The 23,269-nt window shown below is 37.9% G+C and overlaps 1 protein-coding gene across 1 annotated transcript in view; it reads right to left on the bottom strand.

Moving 5' to 3' along the window:
* Window positions 1-23,269, bottom strand: part of LOC150093592 (sodium-dependent serotonin transporter-like) — a 105,606-nt gene that overhangs the window by 42,670 nt on the left and 39,667 nt on the right. The window contains exons 2-3 of the mRNA XM_090413227.1: window positions 21,991-22,125; window positions 13,646-13,862 (exon numbers count right to left, since the gene is read on the bottom strand). Coding sequence (XP_090269353.1) covers window positions 13,646-13,862; window positions 21,991-22,125 — 352 coding nt within the window. The remainder of the gene's footprint in view (window positions 1-13,645; window positions 13,863-21,990; window positions 22,126-23,269) is intronic.

The raw sequence follows: 23,269 nt of genomic DNA, 5'->3' as shown, positions 1-23,269 counted from the left end.
GTTTTAGTGTTGAGAAGGTGGGACGAAGGATTTATGAACAGAAACTTGTTCCTCGGGTTTTCTGATTTATACAAAGCTTGTTTGATAGAAAGGGAACGTTCAAGTCCTCAATCTCTCTCTCTCTCTCTCTCTCTCTCTCCTGATTGGTTATAGAAAGATGTTGAACATAGCGACAGTCCTTACAATAATTTTGAATTTTGGCGTGAATTTATTTTGCTTTGTTTCTTTTTTTTTTTTTCATGGTTGCCCGTAAATAGGACTGTCTTTGTTGACATTTTCTCAACTTTGGCACAGCCTGAAAGATGCAGTAATTGAATGGGCACAAATATGCATCACAAGTTCTCTCATTATGGCGTTTACATATGGTTCTACTGTTGGATAGACGATTCTTTGTTTCCAAAATTTAGAATCCAAATTCAAATTTCATTCATCTATTCAGGAAAAAAAAAAAAAACTTGTTAAAATCGAACGAATTCTTACTTTTATGCTGTTGATTTGTAGTCCAAAATTCATCTGCCCCCAAGTTTAATGAACTCAGATATACCCACCCAACAAGTGACAACATATTCAATGAGAATGCTCACTGAACTGGTTGTATATATAAGTGTAAGAGCTTTCTTCGCTCGCTCCAGTATACATTTAGCCTTATTTCCAAACATAATGTACGCCCACAAGTACTATTCCAGTCACAGAAATTACTTCGTAGTAGATACTATATTCAGTATCATAATTCTAGTTGAAGGGTACATGAAATAAGATTTGCATCTGATGCAATTAAAAGATTCAGAACGCAATAATCAGCGAGTTTTTGATGTGGACAGTGAATTAAATGTAATCCCTCCTCCCATAGACACACACACACAAACTAGTTTTCAATTTACCCAGGAAAAATTTCGGCTTTCTTTAAGATTTTGAATGGTGCTTCGAAGTTTTTAGGCCCCCGCATTGTGGAGTTTGCATCACGCCCTGCTGTGAAAGAAGGTCCCGTATTACATTTCAAACACCCTTCTGTCGACTTATGATCTTTGAACTTCAAATCAACTCGAGAAGGGACAGCATTTTGCACTTTTATGGGTGCAAAAAATAAAAACAAAACTTTTCTGTAATTTAGAAATTAAAACAGTAAAAGAAAGCCCAAATTACGTAATCCTTTAGGTGTCGCTCTAAAGCAGCGCTTCACAAACAGTGGGCCGTAGGTTTTGTAAAGGGGGGGGGGGGCGTGAAATAATGAAAACAAATTTAAAATGTTTTAAGACTAAGTAGTTCTTTTTTATCTTAAAAGAAACGTATTTAATTTTTATTATTTATTATTTATTTTTTGTTATTTTTTATATTTTAACGGAAAAAAATCACACATTGGTGCGGTTCACAAATTTTGCTTCCTGCGAATTTCGGCGCTTAATGAATATTAGTAAATGTATGCGTATTCATATAAGTTTCATTTCAAAGAAGAAATCTAAGAATTGCAGTTTCAAATATTTCACCTGATACTGACTTTTTGTGTAGCAGTATTGAAACACATCCATCAAATTTTCATCATCATCATCATCAAATTTCTGACATCTACCCTCAAGGGGTGTACAGGATATGATAGTACTACATGAAACATTTTCATCATTACTAACTTCCTATCTACAACTTTCCTCCAAATCAGTCTGTTACTTGTCAAGACTCCAACATTATCAGATCTTATATTTCTATCGTCTAAGGCACTTTGTACCACCGTACCAATCCACTTAATCTTGGTCTTCCTCTGGGTCGTTTTCCTTCCAACCTGGCAGAGAACACTTGTTTTGCTAATCTATTGTTATTAAACTTATTTTATGTTTTTAATTCTTTCTTCATTACTAATCATTTTACGTTTCATGTGCTTGTACTGCAAATGTACAACAGCAATACATCTATCTATCTATATAAAAGTATGAGATAATGTGCCATGTCAAATGCGTATGTAAGATGCTAAGAATGTTAAGATGCTAAGAAGATGCTAAGAAAATATTAAGAATGTAATATTTGTATTTGATTTTTGCAATATTCGTTGTGTATGTTTTGTATTGATTATAAATACAATAAATATTATAATAATATATTTCCATATTACGATTTTTTTTCGAGTGGGGCCTTGAAATATTTAATTTCTCCAAAGGGGGCACAGAAGTTTGGGAAGCACTGCTCTAAAGAACACAGCGTTAATTATAAATCCCACAGTATGGGTTCATTTTTCAAAGCATATCCATCAATTCGGTTGCTGATTTGCTAAACAAGAAAAACCAATGCAATTTCAAGGACAGTGACTTTATTGTTTTGGATGTTTTATTACTTCCTGGCAACGTGCATACTGCGCATGCTTACTTCATTTTTGCATCCGAAGTGTCCATTTAATACGCTATCAGTTAAGAAAGTGTTATGAAGCTATTGGGGACGCCGAAGCTAGATAATAAGACCACATTTAGTCAGGAAGCGTCGATGGCCCATTGTGGGTTTATGACGCGTGGTAAGCTACTTGCATCACGCGAAGCATACTCGTATCTTGTGAAGCATACAGCGACGCCTCAGAGCGAGTAAGTGGGAAGATAGCAGTATCGGCTGATTGTTGCATGTTACAGTCCGCGTAGCGCGACCCACTGGAGAAGTAGAGCAGAACACATAATGAAATATCTTGTTAGCTGGCCAATGAAGGAAAGAATGGCTTACGCAGTAGGCAATCTGTGTTTTCTTTACTTTCACTACAGGTAGGCGTATCATTGTATTAAGGAATTTATAGGTTCAACATTGCAGATCTATTACTCACTGTAGTCTCGGATCTCCCAGCTTAAAAACATACATTAATTAATATTTTTTTTTTTTGACCTTCGGTCAAGGAAGAGCCCCGTGAACAAGTAAGTACTGCTAGTTTATATCACGTGTAAAGAAGAAAATTAGTGCCGTGAAAGAACTTGGCGTTCATGAATTATGTCAGTAGTTTGGAGGTGGTTTGTTCTAGAAGGAAAGCTAAGATTTATTTGCTAAGTGGCTGAAGATACTTCAAAGAGATTATCATGGAGTTTATAAGAGGCACTTTGTCATCTTTTAAATTTTCTTTGCTTGAAAGATTTCGTTGAACTTTAGAGAAATTAAAAATTTCAGGAAAGCACCTTTACTGACGGCATTCTCGTATTAGAAATGTATTAACGCCAGACCCAATCCAAAGCATAAAAACAACTAGGTAGAAAAATACATTCACTGAGTAGCTACTGGATTAGAACATCATCCATGATATCCATTATTTTTTCAGAGAAAGAGTCAGAGAGAGAGAGAGAGATCTTCAAATTTTCCTACATGAATGTTTAGATACGTGTAGAATGTATCAAGAAGTGTTCGCAAGTTTACAAGAATCGTATAGTCTGAGAGACCCTAGTAGTCCAGTTCCAGCACAATACGTAGTGGCTCTTCAAAGAAGCATACTTCAAAGAATAACCGGACTATCGTTAGTGACGGGGAAGAGCTGCCAACGATCTATTTGCTTCCATTCCTGTTAGCTAAAAATAACAAGTGACCAATATTAGGAATACTGATGTTGGGCACTTGCTCCAGTTGTGCCATGCTCACAGTAAGGCCAAGGTATCGCGACAGCAATATGAATCGAATGGATCTATTGTCAAGCAGGAACAAGGTGAGCTGGTAGTGGCAGAGTGGAGTGGTTTATTACCTGCACATGTTAGTTGCTCTGATATCAGTGGTCACGAATGGATGCCAAGTCTATTTCCACGCTGTTTGTGATCGGTGGAATGCCTTCGCGCTTGCAGTTCATCCATCTTATAAAGTTATGTCCATGCCGTAAGATAATATGCCATATCACAAGGCACAGATCGTTCTGGAACGGTCCAGGTACACACAGCGTCACAATCCATCAACTACACGTCTATCACTACCAACAGTATTTTTTGTCTGTGAATTGCGTGTGTAGTAGGCTATTCAAGTGAAAAATGTTTGTGGTGACAAGTTAAGCTTACGAAAACCCCAGCTTTTTTTGGGGATATTAAATACCTGACTGATAGTAAGATAATCTCTCCCACTCCCTATTCATTATAGCAATGGTGGGTTTATGAAATACTCAGTTGAAATAACTACTGATAGTCAGTCGACCACCAGAAGTCGACCACCAGAAATGCTGAGTCGAGAAGTTATCTCGACTCAGCATTTCATAAATCTCTAAAACGAATGTAGGTGACAGTTTTAATGCGCCCATTCTTTTGGAATTGATATAATTCGGCATGTAGATTAAAAAAGAAGTGAAAAGTCAGATGACCGGCGAAATACCAAAATCATAAGGAGGGTAGAGTAGAAGAAAATTAAACTAAACAAAAGTCAATGAAACGTTAACGCCAACGAAACGAAAGTAATCGGATTGTGTTTCACATCACCTGCATTGCATGAAATAAACATCAACATTTCTGAGCGAAAAATCCCTTCATAACACACTGTCTTAACAAAATTTCAGTTAAAAATGACCTCGAATGTATTCTTCCCTTGACCGGCCTCCGATTTGTGTCTTCCTGAAAAGTAGATGTCATTCATGGGTGAATCATTAGTCATCGACAATAGTTTGGGTACAAATGAGACATTAATTATTATGTAATTAGAATGGACCATGTTCAGTTTTTCAAATGATTTACAGTTTTTAAGGACTCCCTTTCTAAATTACAGTCCTGCGAATTTATCAAGGAAATCAATCGATTTGTTTTTATAAATTCTCAGGACTTCTTGTTAATATGCGGGAAGAAACATAACATCCCAATAATATCTTGATATCCAGAGAAGTCATTCTTTTTTAATTGATTTTTATATGATTAACGAACAAAAAAGAAAAAAAAGAAAAAAAGAAGATTTCTGCGAATTTGTCGTCTGAGATGAACTGTTGCGACAAATAAATCATTTGAAAAAGTGAAGGTTCAAATTGAAATTACGAAGGAAATATGCCTTTTTTTTTTAACCGACATGCTCCACATATTCACAAGCATTTTAGAATTATTCAAACATGGATGGAACAGGATATGTTCCTTCATGTCGTATGAAGTTCTTGAAAACAAAAATGGAAACACAAGAAGATTAACAACAATTTATTAAATCAAATATTTCGACTCGAATCGAAATCATCTTCACTGAGAGCAAACAGTTCCTATCATTTCGTTTCTTGTGCGTATTATTTCAGCTTTCGTTATGCCACAAGTGCTGCTAAAAACTCGAGCAGTTTATTGGATTCATTTGTCATTGGCGAGTGACAAATGAGATCAGTTCGATTCGATTCCTCGTTCTTTCCCTCTCATTCATTTTTCTTTCGTTCACCTGGAATTGTAAGAATTCGCGCATGAATTTTAACCAGAGTTTCATAGATTATCAATTTTGTTGTGATATTTCTCCCCTCCCCCTATTTTCGAAATCTTTTTGATCCCGCATTCTCTGCGGACTGATGCCGCATTTCGCATAGAAGCTCCCAATCGGAGCAACTGTGCCTATTCACGCTCCGCTCGTCTCGATATCGACTTCCGAAACTTTTACATCGCATCTAGCAGGCAATATTTCTTTGTCGTTAGGGGGCGCTATGCATGAGCTCCCTTATCATCCGACCCGCCGGGTTGGGGAGGGCAAGATAGCGCACCTATTTAGCGGGCCGGCACACTTTAATGAGTCAATCAATAGCCCCTATCCGTGTGCTCGGGAAGACATTTTCCTCAAGGGAGTGCTTTTACGCATGAGGCCAAGATAAACGCGTCATCTGTCAATCCTTTTGTGTCCATGACCCGCCTGTCGCTCACTATGTCCATAAGGTCACGCAGGTTTTCCTGCAGGTGGTTATCGGCACTTCTATAGTTTTACCGGAAAAGAGCTTCATCCTTCATATGCATGATGTTTATTATTATACAATATATTAAATAGTTGCAGTTACCAAAATGCTTCTTCACTCGTGCATGGCTGGGTGTATACATATCATATGACAAAAAGAAGTGAGAATTATATTACTTCCGCTATAATACTTCCTTACTTAGTTTTATAGTCACAAAAATTGTGTGACTTCCGTGTTTGCAGTTTTTCTTAGGACTATTTCGCCAATTTCGTCGGCAGACGTTAGTCTTTATGAACAAAAAGTAAATTGACAAGTCTTTGTTTGCTGATGAGCAACTTATAGAAAAACAACGCGTGAGATAAGCTTTGCTCTCTTCCAACTGCCGCACATTCCAGTGGTTTACACCTTTTATTGACAACCGATTGCAATCGTACTTTTAATCTGGAGAAACTACTTAAAGCGAAATGTTATCGGCAATTCAGCTTTGAAAGCAACTTATTTCAAAAATCATCGCCATAAATTGTTTATCATTTTCCTTCAATAACAGCACCAGGAAATAATGAACATGTTGGACAAATATTATAAACTCTACGGTGAATTCAGATGACGAATAAAGTGAAATAAAGATTGACTACCGGTGTTTAATTTCGAGGGACTTATTCCCTCTTTAGAAGTTTATTAATTTACTACATTTCTCCTCTCCCTCCCAGGTGGCAGGGTCCCTCCCCCCCACGTCACGAAGAAAACACTGAGCAGAATAGCAGGCAGCGGAGACAAAATTAATAGTCCTATTATGACATTCATTACGCTTAGATGAAGACTTGGCCGTGACAGGCATTGTGCATGACACACGAAGGAAGACGATCGCGATGTTTCAGTCCCTCACAATTGTCCTAGCTACATTTTTTGGTGATCATCCTGTTAAGTATCTTAATTCTAGTTTAAACATTTATAAAGTTAGAAATGGCAGTCAGAGAATATCTGGCTAGGCCGATGCGGATCGAGATAGATTATTCAGCCACCGAATCTTCAGTATGTTCTGAAAATGAATACTACTGGTTGAACCATAACTACATATGAACAAGCATTCAGATGCTTGTTCATATCTCGAGTTAAAACCTTGTTTCAGTTCTTCCCCTGCCCCCATGCTAAAATAGAGTAGTGGGAAGGCTGAAGACATGTTTAGCATTCTTCTCATATTAGTGTGCAATATTATTCACAAGACGAACGAGTATATCCTTGCTTTTCTGCTTCCTCACTCCATTGCTTACTTCTCTGTTCAACGTGTATATATATATATATCCACCCTAACAGATATACGTAAGCTGTTCAATAAGTTATAAGACTATATTTATACAGAAAACAGATTACCTTTAATCGTCATCATTTACATGGTCTTTTTCGAAGTAACTACCGTGAGACGCGATGCATTTGTCCCAAATTTGTTGCGTCCACTTCTTAAACGCGCATGAAAGTCCGTTTTTTGAGAGTTCTTTCAAAACCGCCTCCGCAGCTTTTACTCATGCTTTGTTGCTTCCGAAATGGCGGCCTCTTAGTGGTTTCTTGAGCTGAGGAAACAGCCAGAAATCGCACGGTGCGAGATCAGGACTGTTATGGAGGGTGTGGTAGGATATCTGTGTTGTTCTTCTGCAAAACGTCCACTACACAACCAGCAATACGTGGCCTTGCATTATCGTGGTGCAGTACGAAGCCATTCTTCAGCAATGGACGCTTCCTTTTGACGTGCTTGATGATAATCGCTGCTGTGTTGATCATTGTCTCTGTGATGGACGTTGAAGGTCTTCCCTCACGTTCAAGATCTTCTACATTTTGCCTTCCTTCCTTAAAAGTTTTATGCCAGCGAAAAACACTTGCCCTCGACATTGCTTCATCGTGGAAAGCTTCGCGTATCACGTTAAAAGAGTCCGATGCCGATTTTTGCAAACGCACGCAAAATTTAATCGCATAATGCTGTTCCAAGGACGCTTCCATTTCGAAGACTGGTCGCACCTCGTAGGCGCGCCGATGAGCACTTGCGTTTGGTCACGTGATACTCTGGTACATCAGCCCGTATACTCCATCTATCAACCTCTTTTGTTAATAAAGACAGCAACATTTTTTTATTCCACAGAAATTAATATTGTGATGAGTGGTTTCGCGACAGTAAAATTAGTATTATTACTTATTGAACAGCCCACGTATATATATATATATATATATATATATATATATATATATATATATATATATATATATATATATATATATAAGTAGAAATGCATAAGCAGTTTTTGCTGATTTCTTTCAATCTTTTCCGACTTCTTTAGCTGTTAATGCGGTATCGTCTGACAGGAAGTGCTGCTTCTTAATTGACGTGACGGAGCAGTTTTTAATGGGAGTCGCTGTAATCTATTTTATCGCTCAGTTAAAAGTAACAAATTACACAATCACAAGAACAGATGTCAGTTAAAAAGGACTGGCGTCCTCTATACTGCCGTTCCATGCTAGCGTCCCTTAGCAGACAGAGAGAGAGAGAGAGAGAGAGAGAGAGAGAGAGAGAGGACTGTAATTAACAAAGAGAATCCTTCAGCAGTCAGTTGCCCGGGCTGGAAAGGAGGAATGCTGTAATTAGCGGTGTCAGCGACAACCGTGTTCTCATTGCGAGAAGAAGAAGAAGGCAGAGTGAAGAAATGCGCCGTCTTTAGTGCGAGGTGACGTTCAGGTGGACCGCAGTCCTCATATGGGATTCTCGGGATCGCAAGTAATGAGTTTGGAGTCGCAGATGAAGCTCTATTCAAATAAGAAACGTATCGCTGCAGCTGTCACTCAGGAGAAACAAACGTCACGTGTGGGCTTCGACTGCGCTTTCTTTGGCTTGGAATCGTCACGCGCGCGCTGCAGCCGTATAGTTAGAGCAAATGACAGATAGATTATTCCGCACTTCTTTAAATGCCGACAGTGGGTGCTGTATAATCTATAAATTGCATGCCCAGATTATGCAGCATTTGGTCGTTTTTCACAGCTGCGTAAAAAACAACCAAAACTATTCTGCCATAGTTTCGGTGGTCATCTGTTTAGAAACAACACGGACTGTTGATTGGCATTAAATAACGTACATTAAATTACTCCATAAAGTCTCTCCTTCATCACCCTGCTGACCAACTGCGTTTAATAAATAGACTTGTTTTAATTTTCTACTTTCGATTTACTCTTTTCATTTGTTCATCCTGAACAATAGGTTGATTTTCCATTTTTATTTAGTATGAAGCGCCTTATTAAGCAAATTTTGCTGTGTAGAAATGTTAAAATGGTCAAAGACAAAAGAAAAACACGAACGGGATAAAGGTAAGTTGTGCATAGCATACAATAACTCTTATTTTCTCTCTTGTCAATGCCTTTCTTTTGAGAATCTAAATTGTAAGATAGACATGCTGTTTAAGGTTATTAAAATTACTGTAATATAAATGCTAATATGAAATAAAATTAATTGGTGTATTTGCTGTTGGCTAGGAACAGATGCAACGCGACAGAATGCACTTTGTCTGCTACGAACTGCCGAGTTCGCACGGTTAATTCGCACCAGGTGTGTTAATTCTGACCTGTGAAGCATACCAGGAAACTACGCCTGACTAGAGGGTGGACCCATTCACGAGAGATCCATCGATTCTTGTTGTTTGATTCATATGCATAGCCATCCAACTGCAAGTGGTGCTTCAAAAGCCGCTACCATTCGAAACAACACACACACACACACACACACACACACACACACACACACACACACACACACACACACACACACACACACACACACACACACACACACACACACACACACACACACACACACACACACACACACACACACACACACACACACACACACACACATCCTTCTCCAGAGGAAAAGAGGTGTATCGTAGCCTTCTCTAACGAGAATTGTAGATCCTCGGCTCTGGAACCTTCATGTGAGCCTTCTCGCACAGATTATCTGCGAGAAGGCGGTACGTCGTCACTCAATTACAAAATCTCCATGCTACTTTACTACTTCAAATGTGGCAACTTTACTTGTCACTTAGTCCGTAGAAGAGTCTGCATCCTACATTCACCATGAGCATACGCTTTCCATGTTCCTTTGAAGCTTCGTCGGTGAATGTGCTTTTGCCGAATAGATGAAACCACCCTCCATCTGAACCATCGTAACCTATGAGCAACTAACAATGAATGTGTCTCTGAGACGGAGATAGCAAACCCGACCACACTATGCTGAAGTATGGTACAACATTCATGCAGTGGAAAGGTGTACCGTGAATGTTACGTTCGTTTTGTGATTGAAATCAAATATAATTAAATTTAAAAAACCTAAAATAAACGTACGCATTAGTTACATGTTATACGAGTGATGAAACAAAACTGTGTGAGTGCGTACCAAACCTCCTGCGTTAGCCACTGCTGTCCTTCCTAATAAAAGTATTTTTAGTTTAGTTCTTTTGTCAACTAAGACGGATGCGACGTCATACTTCTCTGTCCTCGTGGCAATAATAGGATTGGCTTCAAGTAATCCGTTCATATTTCCTCTGTTGTCCGAAAGATATTCGATAATGTTGCTTGTTTGTTTAGTTTGCTAGTCGCAATTAAAATTAGTAATTATTTACGCTGTTAATTTCAGCAGATGCTAGGGTGGGTCCATTATGTCGTTTCAGTTCGAGGATCAAACGTTTTTTAGGCTATAGCTCTAGTTTATTGTTATTATTATTATTGGCCTTTTTGTTTTGTAAATTTCACAAAAAAGTAGGACAAAATTTTCAATGTGTACAAATTATATATTCCAACGTTACTGAAAATTCATAAACCAAACTGTGAACATTTGAAAAGCAAACAATTCACGATGAATGGTCTACTCAAAGGAGGTGTTTGAATATTCTTAGTTCTGTTATGAATTTGAAATTATTGCACCGGCCTCAACAGTCATAGAAACAGTTTCTTATCATTATTTCCCTACAGAATAAAGCTTGATCCCTAGTTCCTTGTGCACACGGGCCACAGTTCAAATGTCATAAGTCTTGTGACGGTTTGTGATGAATTGTTGGTGCAATCGACTCGACGATACACATTTATTTGACGATCCGAAGTGAAGAGCGATAGGACGTGTGGAGTCCATCCAGTTATAGATGGATGTATCTAGAGGACTTTATAAGTAAATTTAGCACGTGCAGGCATTGGCAAAGATGCCAGAGCAGCAGAAACATTTCTAAGAGCAACGGAATGCCGTACTAAAATCTCTGCCTTCCGCATTTCAAAGTGTCGCCTGACTCGAAGGAGTGGGCGAGAGATAATCTTCACTGATTTGATAAATTCGCTCACTAGCGGCCTGAAATAGCATTTCCGATTCAGAAGAGAACTCAGCCTGGTGATTTCACTTACCCGCCCCCCCCCACACCAATGTTAACACACATCCAAATTTTCTTAGTCTCATTAAAATGCGAATTTTATTTTAAGATTAAATTGTTCATGTTATTGTGGCATTTAAATAAAGTTCATATTTAAATATTTGTCTTGGGAAATGTAGTTGTTTTATAGAAGCAAGTGCAGCACTAGTAAGATGAAATCCAGTGATATAAACTAACCATATAAAACGTTTATCAGATAGATTAAGAGAAACCTTCAGTTGAGTGCGATTTTGGTCCTAGTTGGAATGACCCACCCCCGTACTAGAATTCCCTTAATATATAAAAATTTATTTACTATCCTTCATTCCCACTGTGTAGAAGTTCACAAGCGGGTGTGCGCATGTTATGTTCCATCGAGTCGTTTTTGACTCCAGGTGATTCTATGAACATACATTCTCCATTCAGATCTGTCCCTGGTCATATCTTTCAGAATTTTCAAGCGCATTCCAGTTGCTTCTTTAACTCCATCCACCCATCTAATTTTTGGTCTTCCTCTTCTCCCGCTTCCATCAACTTTAGCAAACATCGTCACATTCTCCAGACTGTCATTTGCTCGCATAATATGTCCGAAGTATGACAATTTTTGCTTGATGATCATAGCTTCGAGGGAGCAATCTGGCTTTATTCTTTCTATCACTGATTTATTGGTTTGCTTTGCAATCCGTGGTATTCTTAGTAAGTGTCTATAAAACCCATAATTCAAATGCATCTATCTTCCTTCTTTCACTCTTTCTCAGGGTTCAACTTTCACATCCATACAGTACCACAGGGAACACCATTGTAAAGGAGCGCAAGATTGTTAACTGCTTCCATTTTCTTCCCATCTACTTCAAAATCATTAAGTTCACATGTTGTCATAACGTTTGTCTTTATGAGGTTAAGTTTAAAGCCATATTTAGCACTTCTTCATTAACTTTCATAATCAGTTCTTCCAAATCTTCTTTGCATTGTGCTAGAAAGGTGGTATCATCTGCATACCACAAATTATTAATACTTCTTCCACCAATTTTATTTCCAACTGAAGACTCCTCTAGCCATGCTATTCTTAAAATGTATTCGCTATACAAGATAAACAGGTACGGATATAAAATACTTCCTTGTCGTACCCTACCCCTTTACCTATTGTGAAATACTCAGTTTCTCCAAGATCCGTTCAAACAGTAGCTTCTTGTTCAAAATAATGATTCCTTAGAAGAATAATGAAATGCTCTTGGACTCCCATTGTTCTTAACACATTCCACAGTTTCACATAATCTACAGAGTCGAAAGCCTTGCTATAGTCAAGGAAATAAAGCGAGTATCGAGTACAATATTTATTGTATTATAAGCAGTGGCATATATTTTCACTGATGAATTATTGATTCAAAATTTCCCAGTTCATCCGTCGACCACTTTTCACTTCATTTCGAAAACTCACATCAGACGTGGACTAGACGTCAATCACGACTTCCTGGTGGACCGTGAAACATTGAAATAAGAAATACTTCCATGATATCCCAATTTTTTTTGTTTGTTTATGCGTTTATTATCTCTTATTATCTTACGCGGATCGAATCTGCCATCCCACACAAGCCACTGCAGCGCACACGTGATAAACGTTTCCAGCCTGGTGGTTGCGCTCTGTTATTACTTGTAGAACATCGTCATTAAGAGAAATAATGAATGCCCACCTGAGTACAATGTGGAAGAGACAATTTTAATTCCAAGTAGGAATAACAACTCATTATTCACAGTTAGCTAAGTACTGAGAAAACTTACAATAAACTAAATGGGTAAGGTGGCTGCAGAGCTCTTAGGAACGGTAGAAGTACCATTTGCCGTACAAAAGTCTTCTTAGGTCTGTTTACAAGATGATTTTCCCGGAAGGCGAAGCCCAGTTATAGAAAACAGGAAATCTCTGACTGGACAGAAACACGCAGTAAACCAACATCTCGTTGTCTTTATTATTCGTCGTCATAGTTACAGCCAATACGAATTCCAAAAGAGTTACTGAAACATTTAAACTTCGTTGTAATTAAAAAAAATAATAACTTTATATTAAAATAAGGTGTAATATCCCATATTTCGTCGTCTTTATGTCTTTCCATGCGGTTTAAATTGACGTTTTAAAATCTCTGTATGCATATTTAGAATCACTTCTGTCCCTACGTATATAATAGAATCCCTTTGATCGGTTTACAATTTAACTAACATTTGCTATTTCAAACATGTTTCGGTATTTCTGCTTCAAGAAAACGATATAAACGAGTTAAGATCGTTTCTTTTGATTCGCTTGCATTTATTATTAAAGAAAGTTTCAATGAATATCAGCATGCTTTTTTACAATCAAGTTAAGAGAAAGGAGACGAAAAGAAGAGAAGAAAATACTTACTCAAAATATTCCTGTGCGGGGGAGGTAGATTCGTTGGATGCGTTTAGTCCACGTTCTGCTAGAGTTCTACAGTTCGGTGTGTTCCACGGATTGTCGCACCGTGTCCACGGAAGCTCGGAAGAGAAGGAGGCACACAGATAGTAGACGGCCCAGGCAATGATGGTGTTGTAGTACATGGCCATGTACAGATCTATGAAACAGATGGCAAAGCCGATGCCTGGAAATATAAATGAATGCTTGGCGGTTACGATAAATTGCTTGGCTCTCATTCCTGCTATTACGTTGCACTTAAAGGCAACAAAATCAGAACGGGAGAGGTATAAATACTTCGAAAACCATACAGATTTTCGAAACCAGATTTAAAAACTCTCGACTTTTCTGGGGCTTGGTTGGCTGAGTGGAGAACGGATACGCTAACCAGCCAAGATTCTGCAAGTTCGAATCTCGCCTTAGGCGGAACATCCAGACCAGAACATCCTTAGGCAGAACATCCAGATGTATGCATTCTACTAAGATGGAGTGGGTCACCATGAGAAAAGTAGACCCATCGGAAGTAAAAAATAAATAAATAAATAAAGCGGACCCTGCATCAAGCGGGACACAACGCTAGGAAGAAGAAGTAGCCTAGAAAACGGCAAATCACACACTCCATCCAATGCAGCAATTAAAGTGGTATTCTGGTTGCTTGAAAATGAAAAGTCGAACGTTATATTTTTAAGATGTTCCACTTGCTTTTTTTTTGATAGTTTAAAGATACTAGCTTAGAAAATAGACAAATAGTTCTTGGTCATCCTTTTTTAATTTATTGTTTAAGTTTTCCATTCCTAATTTCGCTAATCAATAATCTCTCTCTCTCTCACGTATAAAAGTCTATGACATCGAGGATATCTTTTACTCTTCTCTACACACTCCATAAGCAACATGTTCATCTTAAGCGGTATCCCCAATCCATTTGCTTCGCTCCAATTTTATTTACACCGTTGACGAAACCAATGTCATCTACCTTCAAGAAATAGATTTTTTTAAACCTTGTTTCATCTTCATCTCCTTCCCTTACTAGACTTGGCTGGAAGAGCTTTTTTTCTTTCTGGAATGTTTTCCAAAGGTTGCCGCTCGGAATTATAACTTTCGTCTTTCTTATCAACTTAGTATCGTCGGTCTTTCTTAGTTACCTGTTTACTTATAACTCGGTTCTCCCTTACGTTATATCATCACATGATTGAGTTAATTCATTAATTATACCTTAATAATCTTTTAACTCAAATAATAATAATACTATAGGTTGTTATTAAGCGCGTGGATGCGAATGTGATGCAACATTTGTCTTTCTACTAGAAATATTTTGGTTCGCAGATCTTTCTAGTAGTTTCTAGAAAGATCTGCGAGAATACTTTTATAAGCGCTTTTCAACTACATCAGAGTCTGTCTCATACGGCGTTGCGGGATTTTTCCCTTCTGAAAAATCGGGTTTTATTCCCGCAAGATAGAAAAAGTGGTTGAAAAACACGTGTTTAGCATATACGTACTGGCTTGATGGCCTACGTTGAATCGATCTCGATTCCTTACTTCCGATAATCTACGGGTGGTTTAAACCCATAATTCTAGTATTATCGGTTTATAATACTAGAACCATGTTTATAACCTACCTAGATGCAATTACTGATATGGCATTTCCCGTCTGCCTCTGATGAGACGAGTGAAGCTCAGTGGGATGAATTTACATCGCTCGCACTCTTTTCGCGACCGTTTTTCCTTATTGAGCAAAAATTCAAATGGACATACTTTTAATATAAATGAAACGAAAAGTATGAAAATACTGTAATGCAATACTTGAAGCAGCCACAGATTTGCACTAATTTCGTTTTCCAGAAGGATCGTTTATCCCCCCCCTCCCGTATTCATCTGCTTTTATGATTGAATAGCACTTTTTTGATGCAGTTTATTATTTAGATGTAACTACAACCAGCTAATTAGTGTCGCCTTCTGAAAAGACAAATGAAGTTTTTTCTGTTGCTTCTTAATCAATGAATATTTACCTCACTATTAAGCCAACACAGGCAGTAAACCACAGAATGGCTTCCTGCTTTCCTTTATTTCAATGATCTCACACTCTGTTTAGCATAACATACTCGTACAGCCTATCTGAGCATGGCGTGAAATGCCGTTCAATGATAAGTGGGAGGAAAAGGAGCCAAGCGATCTTTATTTCCTGAAAACGTTAGAAATACCTCGACTTCCTCTCTTCACAGTGCTAAATCCCTCTTACATTAACCATTATAAATGCGTTAAGAAAAGTTTTTGAGAAATCAACCTTACCGCGGTATTCTATTCTCGGTTACTTCAAACCCTACATTGACTGGACAGATAGGAGTGACTTCAAGAATTCCTTCCGTTCTTATAGTGAGATCAGATCACGTGTTAACTCACGAAGATGGCTGTAAATGATACCTCGAATCCCATCTCTCTCCGCAGAGACAGTTCTTGACGATTCTCAATTTCTACACTACGATTTCCTTAGCTACGTTCACACCGTGAACACGAAGCAATACTTTTGTCGGTCTGCTAATGAGAAGAGTTCTTTCATCACAAAGGTATTCTGCAAAGTATTTTTGACTCTTCGTAAGATTAGATCCTTTAAATCGCTCAGGTGCCTTTCCATTCACTCCCTCGGTAACACACACGCACACACACACACACACACACACACACACACACACACACACACACACACACACACACACACACACACACACACACACACACACCAGTAGTATTTCTCGTAATAGCAGCTGATTGACTCTACAAAATGTCCATGAAGCTCTCGTCCATGTTAGGCATGAATTATTATACAAGAGAACATATAAAAACTAATGTCAATAATAAACAAATTTCAAATACGGTTAATGATTATGAATTAATTTCTGCACTGAGTCAGAAATTAATTTAATTTCTGACTCAGCGCAGAAATTAAATTAAATTATATTATATTTACAGCCAATAAGTTGATAATAATATCCATTTATGGTACATTTATGTTAACTAGTATTCGTTCTAATAATATTTAAGACCAATATTTTTACTAATAGAATTTACAGTACTTGATTACATTATTAATAGAATTACTAATGGAATTTATTTTTACAGTAATTGATTACAAAATAATCAAGTATGTAAATGGGCTTAGAAGCCAAGTATTTTTTCAACCGAAATACAAATGTTATGTCGTCTTGGCTAGTCCACAGAGGTGCTTGTTTTCCAGAAGTTGTTGTTGAGTTAGCGGCAACAAAATAAAAGAATTTAAAAGTAAAATAAGTAAAAAACGATTTAAAGATAATCGTCCGTTCACTCGGTAACCAGACATTTAAAATATACTGGGGAGAAACAAAGAATCAAAGGATCAAACTCGATATTATTATTCTTATTATTTGCTGGAATAATAATAATCACAACGGTAATAATAAAAATCCGTTAAAATAATTAGCAATGACTTAGCTATGAGGAATGAGTTAAGATTTTGGAAATAAAAATGTCATGGCCACGAAGCTCTTATAAGAAGATTTTCAAAGCAGCCATAATAACTTTTTCAAATCTCTCTTCTTTGTGATGCGTTGGATGATCGTATATTGACAGCCACTAATACTCGTAAAAATAGCGCTTTTTGTCAAAGTAAAGGCGTTAAATGCATATAAGTAATATTTAAAAAAAATAAAAATCTTTGAAACAACATCAACTATACATTAGAACTTCAAAATGGCTCCGAGATTGTAAAATGGATTTTCTGGTGTAAACTGTTTACTATTGAGTCAGAATACCAATTCCAAATCTTTCCCATTATTTATCATTGAATGACAGCACACTTGCAAAACACAAGGAAAGAGAAAGACGTTGGCAATGGGGATGAGAAAGGGGAGTTAAAATAGAAGTAAACAAATTACATTCATTCTTCGCATCCCAGGGGTCTGATCCTCCCAATCACTGCAGTTAGACGCCTGTTAACAGCTATGGCAACAGGCAAACAGAATGCTGGTTTCCATAGAGACTGCGTGCTTGTCTACTTCATCTCGAGCTGACTGTCGATTTTTATGGCAGCGCTTGAGTAGCGAGGAACGAGAGTAGAGAATAGACGATTATTGCTGCCATCTTCAGGCGAGGAAAAAGAAGATTTATTTCTGACTTATTGCTAAGGTTTAGTGGCATTTAATAAGTTTAGCACAAAATTCAACCGGCGGTTTTCTCTCGACCTCGCTCAAAACGAAGCTTGGATTGGGTTTCAAATTTTCAGCAGTGCTATCAAACTACGGGCTTGGTTGTATTTATCCACTTATTATGCTCCCATTGCGAATGCGATCCACTATTATTATTGAGGTGGATTTGTTTTCGAAGTAAATGCAAAACTTCTATTTTTTATTTATTTCATTTTAAGCGTATTATCTTGCGGTTCGTTAGTTTGGTCGCTATTACTTCCAAGCAACTAATGCTAGGAGAACAGAATCTTTCTTATGTCTGTTAATTGCACGTGTTCGTCAAACAGTTTATCGCTTTGGTTCTATTCGGGACAGTTTCTTCAATTAACTTTCTTCAATAGAAAAAAGTCCTTATAAAGTTTCATTTTAGACGTTATTCGATCCAAAGTTTTATTCGATTGTAGTGGGACATAACACAAAATAACGATATTGGCAAAGTGCAAATTACTTTCTTAATATATACTTTTGGAACCTTAAACAATTTCTAAACCATTCTTCACTGAAATTCCAATAACTTCTGTCATCAATATTCAGTCCTGTCTTCTTATTATTATTATTTGTCACCTCCAGGGAGTCCAACGACTCATCGACGGAGGGCACCTACTCTACAGCTCTGCTTCCACCACTCACAGTCCACGAACTGACCGCAACTACACTAACGCCATCTACCGCCGACTACCACCATTGGTATTTCCCACTCTTACTTGACAATATTGACAATACCTGATCTCTTGACAAAATGATTCTTTTCTAGTATTTTTTTTCCCGGTAAATTTTTTTTTTTTTTTTTGATAAACTGTTTTTTGGTGACCAAATGAATGTATCAACAGCAGCAAGTAGCACTAGTAGATATACAGGGTGATCAAAATTAAAGTAAATTTAAATTTATTAATCTCTATCTAAGGCTTTGTGGAGCCCCACCCAGTGATCCAAATGCTGCGAAACTTTTCAGGAATACATTGTGCGTCATGCGGAAGCGATAAGGGAGAAATTTTCCAAAATTCACCACTGGGGGAGCTGTATGATGTACCGAATGTAAATGTACTAATTTTTCTGTGTGTGTAAGAAGGAGAAAAGCGACCCAAGCATAAATAGCACATTTTTATTCACTTCCATTATGCATTTACGGTTTGAACTGTGGCATACCGGGAAGGGTAATGCGCTGCCCTTCCCGGTATGCCACAAACTGCATCCTTTGCACAATGTGTTTGTTCAACGGCAGAACGCAGCTGATCGGGACTGATGTGAACATTATGCTGCCGCCTTTCAGCGATAGCAAGTTATCAGGATGATCCGGATAAATATTGTCTTTGAGAAATCCCCAAGAGCCAGAAGTCACAGGCAGTCAGATGTGGTGAACGAGGCGGCCATGCAGTGGGGAAACGCATGACTGTGACTGATCACTCCGGCTTCCGTGAAATGTTCTCGAAGAACCGTCTGCATGGATCGACCGATGTGTGAAGGGGCCCATCTTGCATCAAAATGACTGATCCATGCATAGGTGCTGCTGTAGCTGTGGCACAACAAAATTGTTGATCATATTGCGATTCCCCTCTGCAGTAACTGAGCAGGTCATAGGAGTCGACTGGTAAATGTCCTCAAAGAAAAATGGTTCGATGATAAGCGAAGCTGTAAACCTGCACCTGACAGTAACTTTGGGTGAAGGCAAAGAATTTGTTGGATTGCATGCGAGTTTTGCGTAGCAAATTGAGGGTATTCATAGCTCTGTTCAGGCGAAAGCGAGCCTCATCTCCTACAAAATCATCCACGGCCACGCAACGTTCAACTCCACCCGAGCAAGAAATTTTAAGGCAAATGTCAGTCGACTTTCAAAGTCCAGCTGGCTCAACTCCTGTGCCAGGGTTATCTTGAATGGGCAGAAATGCAGAATCTTTTGTAGATTTTTTCAGACAGTTGTGTAAGGCACAGCCATGTGTCTTGATACAACACTGCAGGAACTAACGCTATTATTCATGACCTGCTCCACAAGAAAAGTAGCACTTTCATTCGCTTCTTTTGAACTGATTGGATCCCGTTTCTTCAAAACAACTAATCATTCGTCGCAAGACAAGCACATGGAGATAGTGGACCTCGTCGACATTTGTTCAGGCGACGAAATTCGCTGAGTGCAGCAACAGATTGCAGTTGTTTAGGTAGTACAGCATCATAAGTAATGCACATTGGGGAAAGGTTAGTTCCATCACAGTAGACGGTATTGACAACCAGAATGATTGAAAAAATTCCGTGTTCATGTTTTTAAACCCTCCTGACACCTGCTGAGTTGATTGATATGCAAATTCCATGCATTTAGTGTTTACAACTCCGCTGGTGGTGAATTTTGGAAGTTTTTTTCTCTCTCAGATATCGCTTCCGCATGACGCACGATGTATTCTTGCAAAGTTTCGCAGCATTTGGATCACCGGGTGGCGCTCCACACCGCCTTAAACAGAAATGTTGATCATCCTTCACTATCCTAGTGAGAGTTGAAATGATGATAACACGTGTTATCCACTCACTTATTGGTGAGTGGATAACACGTTCGAGTATTTGGTGTTGTTTTGGCTGTTTTTAATTAGCTATCCTAATCAAGTAGTTTTTTATTAAATGCCAAACTCTTACTCTCTTTTTTTTTTTGTTGTTGTTTCAGTGCTTCTGATTTAAATTTCATTCAATTTGAATAGTTTGTTGGCCATGTAAAAACATTTTTTTTAACTCAATGAATAAAATTGGGTCAAGAATCTCGATATCATATCTAAGAAATCTCAAAAATCAATAGGAGGGAAGAAAACTTTAAATTTCAAAGTTTTAGCAGAGATTTTAATGTACTCTTCGGCTAATTGTTTATAATGTAAAGCACAGTTCTCTTGAAATTCCATTTTAAACATTTAGAATAAAATAAAATAACAAAATAAGAAGATAGCTACAGTATTTTTTAAAATTATTATTATCATTGAAAGAAAAAATTATAATTTACTCAAATTCCCAGTTTTTTTCTTGTTACAGGTATCAAGAGGAAATAAAGTGACTAAACAAAAAACTCTTTACTTCAATAATAATTATTCCTTAGCATCTTGTTATAAGTATTGAAGCCACCTGTTTATGCTGCTTCAGTACCTCAATACTCTAGTACTTACTGACATTCACGATCCTACCACTTGTGATGGTCACTAAAATCACAACTTCTGCTTAAATGTCTACCAACATACCCCATAGAATTTCCAGAATCATCAGATCGGCATACGAATGGTTCATAGCTTTGAGCTCTGAACCAAAATTCTTTGCGATTGAAGTTCTTATTCGAATTATGAGTGAGTATATATATAATCGATATGACGGATCTTCGCTGGAAGAAGTTCAGTAGAACCACGTGCTGTAAAGCTCAGTAGATATCCAAGTGCAGGCATCTGTTGACGCGGTATAGCTACAATTATTGCCGATTGGCCAACTGGACAGCGTTCCGCCTCTTCAATTAAAAAAAATTGTGGGTTCGAATCCTTATACGGGTATTGAGCCCACCTTCTTGCTTATTGGAGATTTGAAGTTTTAAAGTTCTATATTTCGTCACTAGAGTGGTGATTTCGGATTGTGTAAAAATAAATATAAAATTAGAAAAAAGGAACCAAAAAACCTTAGTCCCCTATAGTAATAATGTACTATATTATAGTACATTATTACCATAGGCGACTATAGATTTACAACCTTTTGTGGACAGGAGTCACAAGAAAAAAAAATGATGTCGTAAATTCAAACGTATTCAGGCAAGGCTTGGGACAGCATAAACCTCTTGAGAAGTTATGTTTGAGAAATGTATCTGATGACTATCTGTTAGATGTATTCCTGATTTCATGTTCGATCTTCCCTTCTCTCTAGATGCGAGTTGAATCTCTATCAGTGAATACAATTTTCATTAGCTCTTATTTTTATAGCCAGTTATATAATATAATATATAATTTATAAATTATAATTTATAAGTTATATAATATACATAATGAGAAAATTGAATTTCTATTTCAAGAGAGAGAGAGAGAGAGAGAGAGAGAGAGAGAGAGAGAGAGATCATCTCCGCAGCAAAGCTTGTTTGTAAAATCGAGATTAACTTACCTTTCATCATGGGGCAGATCTTATCCCAAAGGGTGAGGCAGCCACTGTGGTAGTACTGTCCGAGGGCCAACTCCAGATAAAACAGCGGTAGTCCACCGAAAATCAGCATTATAGCATAAGGAATGAGGAATGCTCCTGGAAGAGACCGAAAACTCCTATGAAGTGCTTGCAAAAATTTAGTTTTAAAGTAAAAATAAATAAATAAATAAATTCAAAACTCGGTTTGTCAGAATAAAACAAAAGAAAACGTTTAATTTATCTTTATAATTGTTTGTTTGTGAAGTATGTGATGAAGTGTTTCTGTGACATGTCCAGAACAGTAGCTTTAATGTCTAGAAATAAAGTTGTATACTGCATTCAGTTTAACCTAAACAAGCAAGCAAACAAACGAGCGAATTATACGACAGGTCAGTTTCGTAGTCACTAACAATAGGCAAAATTGACGCTGGTGGACGATGATATTTTGCTAAATCTCCTTTTACTTCTCGAATGCAATTGCATTCTGGCTCCATAGTACGTATTTAATGTGTTACGTCTTGAAGAATTTAGTTTTATTCATAAATACTGTCCAGGAAATATGGATAGCTGCATGCGATATGCTGCAATTTTTTAGCCAATTAGCGGCTCATTCACAAGTCATCAGTCTTTTAAGCCAACGATGATTACACCGAAAGAGTCAACTGCCAACAGAGGGAAATGATAATCGGATGTAATAATTTAGAGAAAATTGTGTGTGTGTGTGTGTGTGCGCGCGCGCGCTATTGCACAGTGTAAGTAAACGTTTCCAAGTCCTGGTAACGAGCAGGGCGCACCTTGAGAAGGCTCGTTAAACTCGCTTCCACGTCCTACAGATGCGAAGATTGGAGATGCGAAGAACCAAAAGCAATCTCATGTATGTTTCCACCACACGTGGAGAACTACATGACAAGAATTCTCGTGGAAGACCTGCAGCTAACAAGCGCCTTTTGCCAACAATGAAAACGAATACGCATCTTCAAATGACAGGGACTAAGACACACAGAACCTGCACCGAAAGAAATCGGTCCTGGAGCGAAGAATCACTCTTTACGTTTTTCTAGTCTGATGAAAGGTGGCTTTTTATTTGGATGCATTGTCTAAAATGACGAAGCTTGAAGGTGACGATGTAATGATGATCTGGGATTGATTCCCGTGGTATGGATCTGGTCCACTGGTCGTGTTCTAGAGAATTGTCCGTGTCCTGCATTATGGTACCGCTCTTAACATCCGTCTCTCAACATGACAATGCGTGTTAACGTGA

This window comes from Typopeltis vanoorti, chromosome 23 (genome assembly GCF_054136105.1).
Source record: "Typopeltis vanoorti isolate ZY-2024b chromosome 23, IOZ_Tvanoo_1.0, whole genome shotgun sequence".
Classification (NCBI taxonomy): domain Eukaryota; kingdom Metazoa; phylum Arthropoda; class Arachnida; order Uropygi; family Thelyphonidae; genus Typopeltis; species Typopeltis vanoorti.
This window is presented reverse-complemented; position numbering and strand designations above follow the sequence as displayed.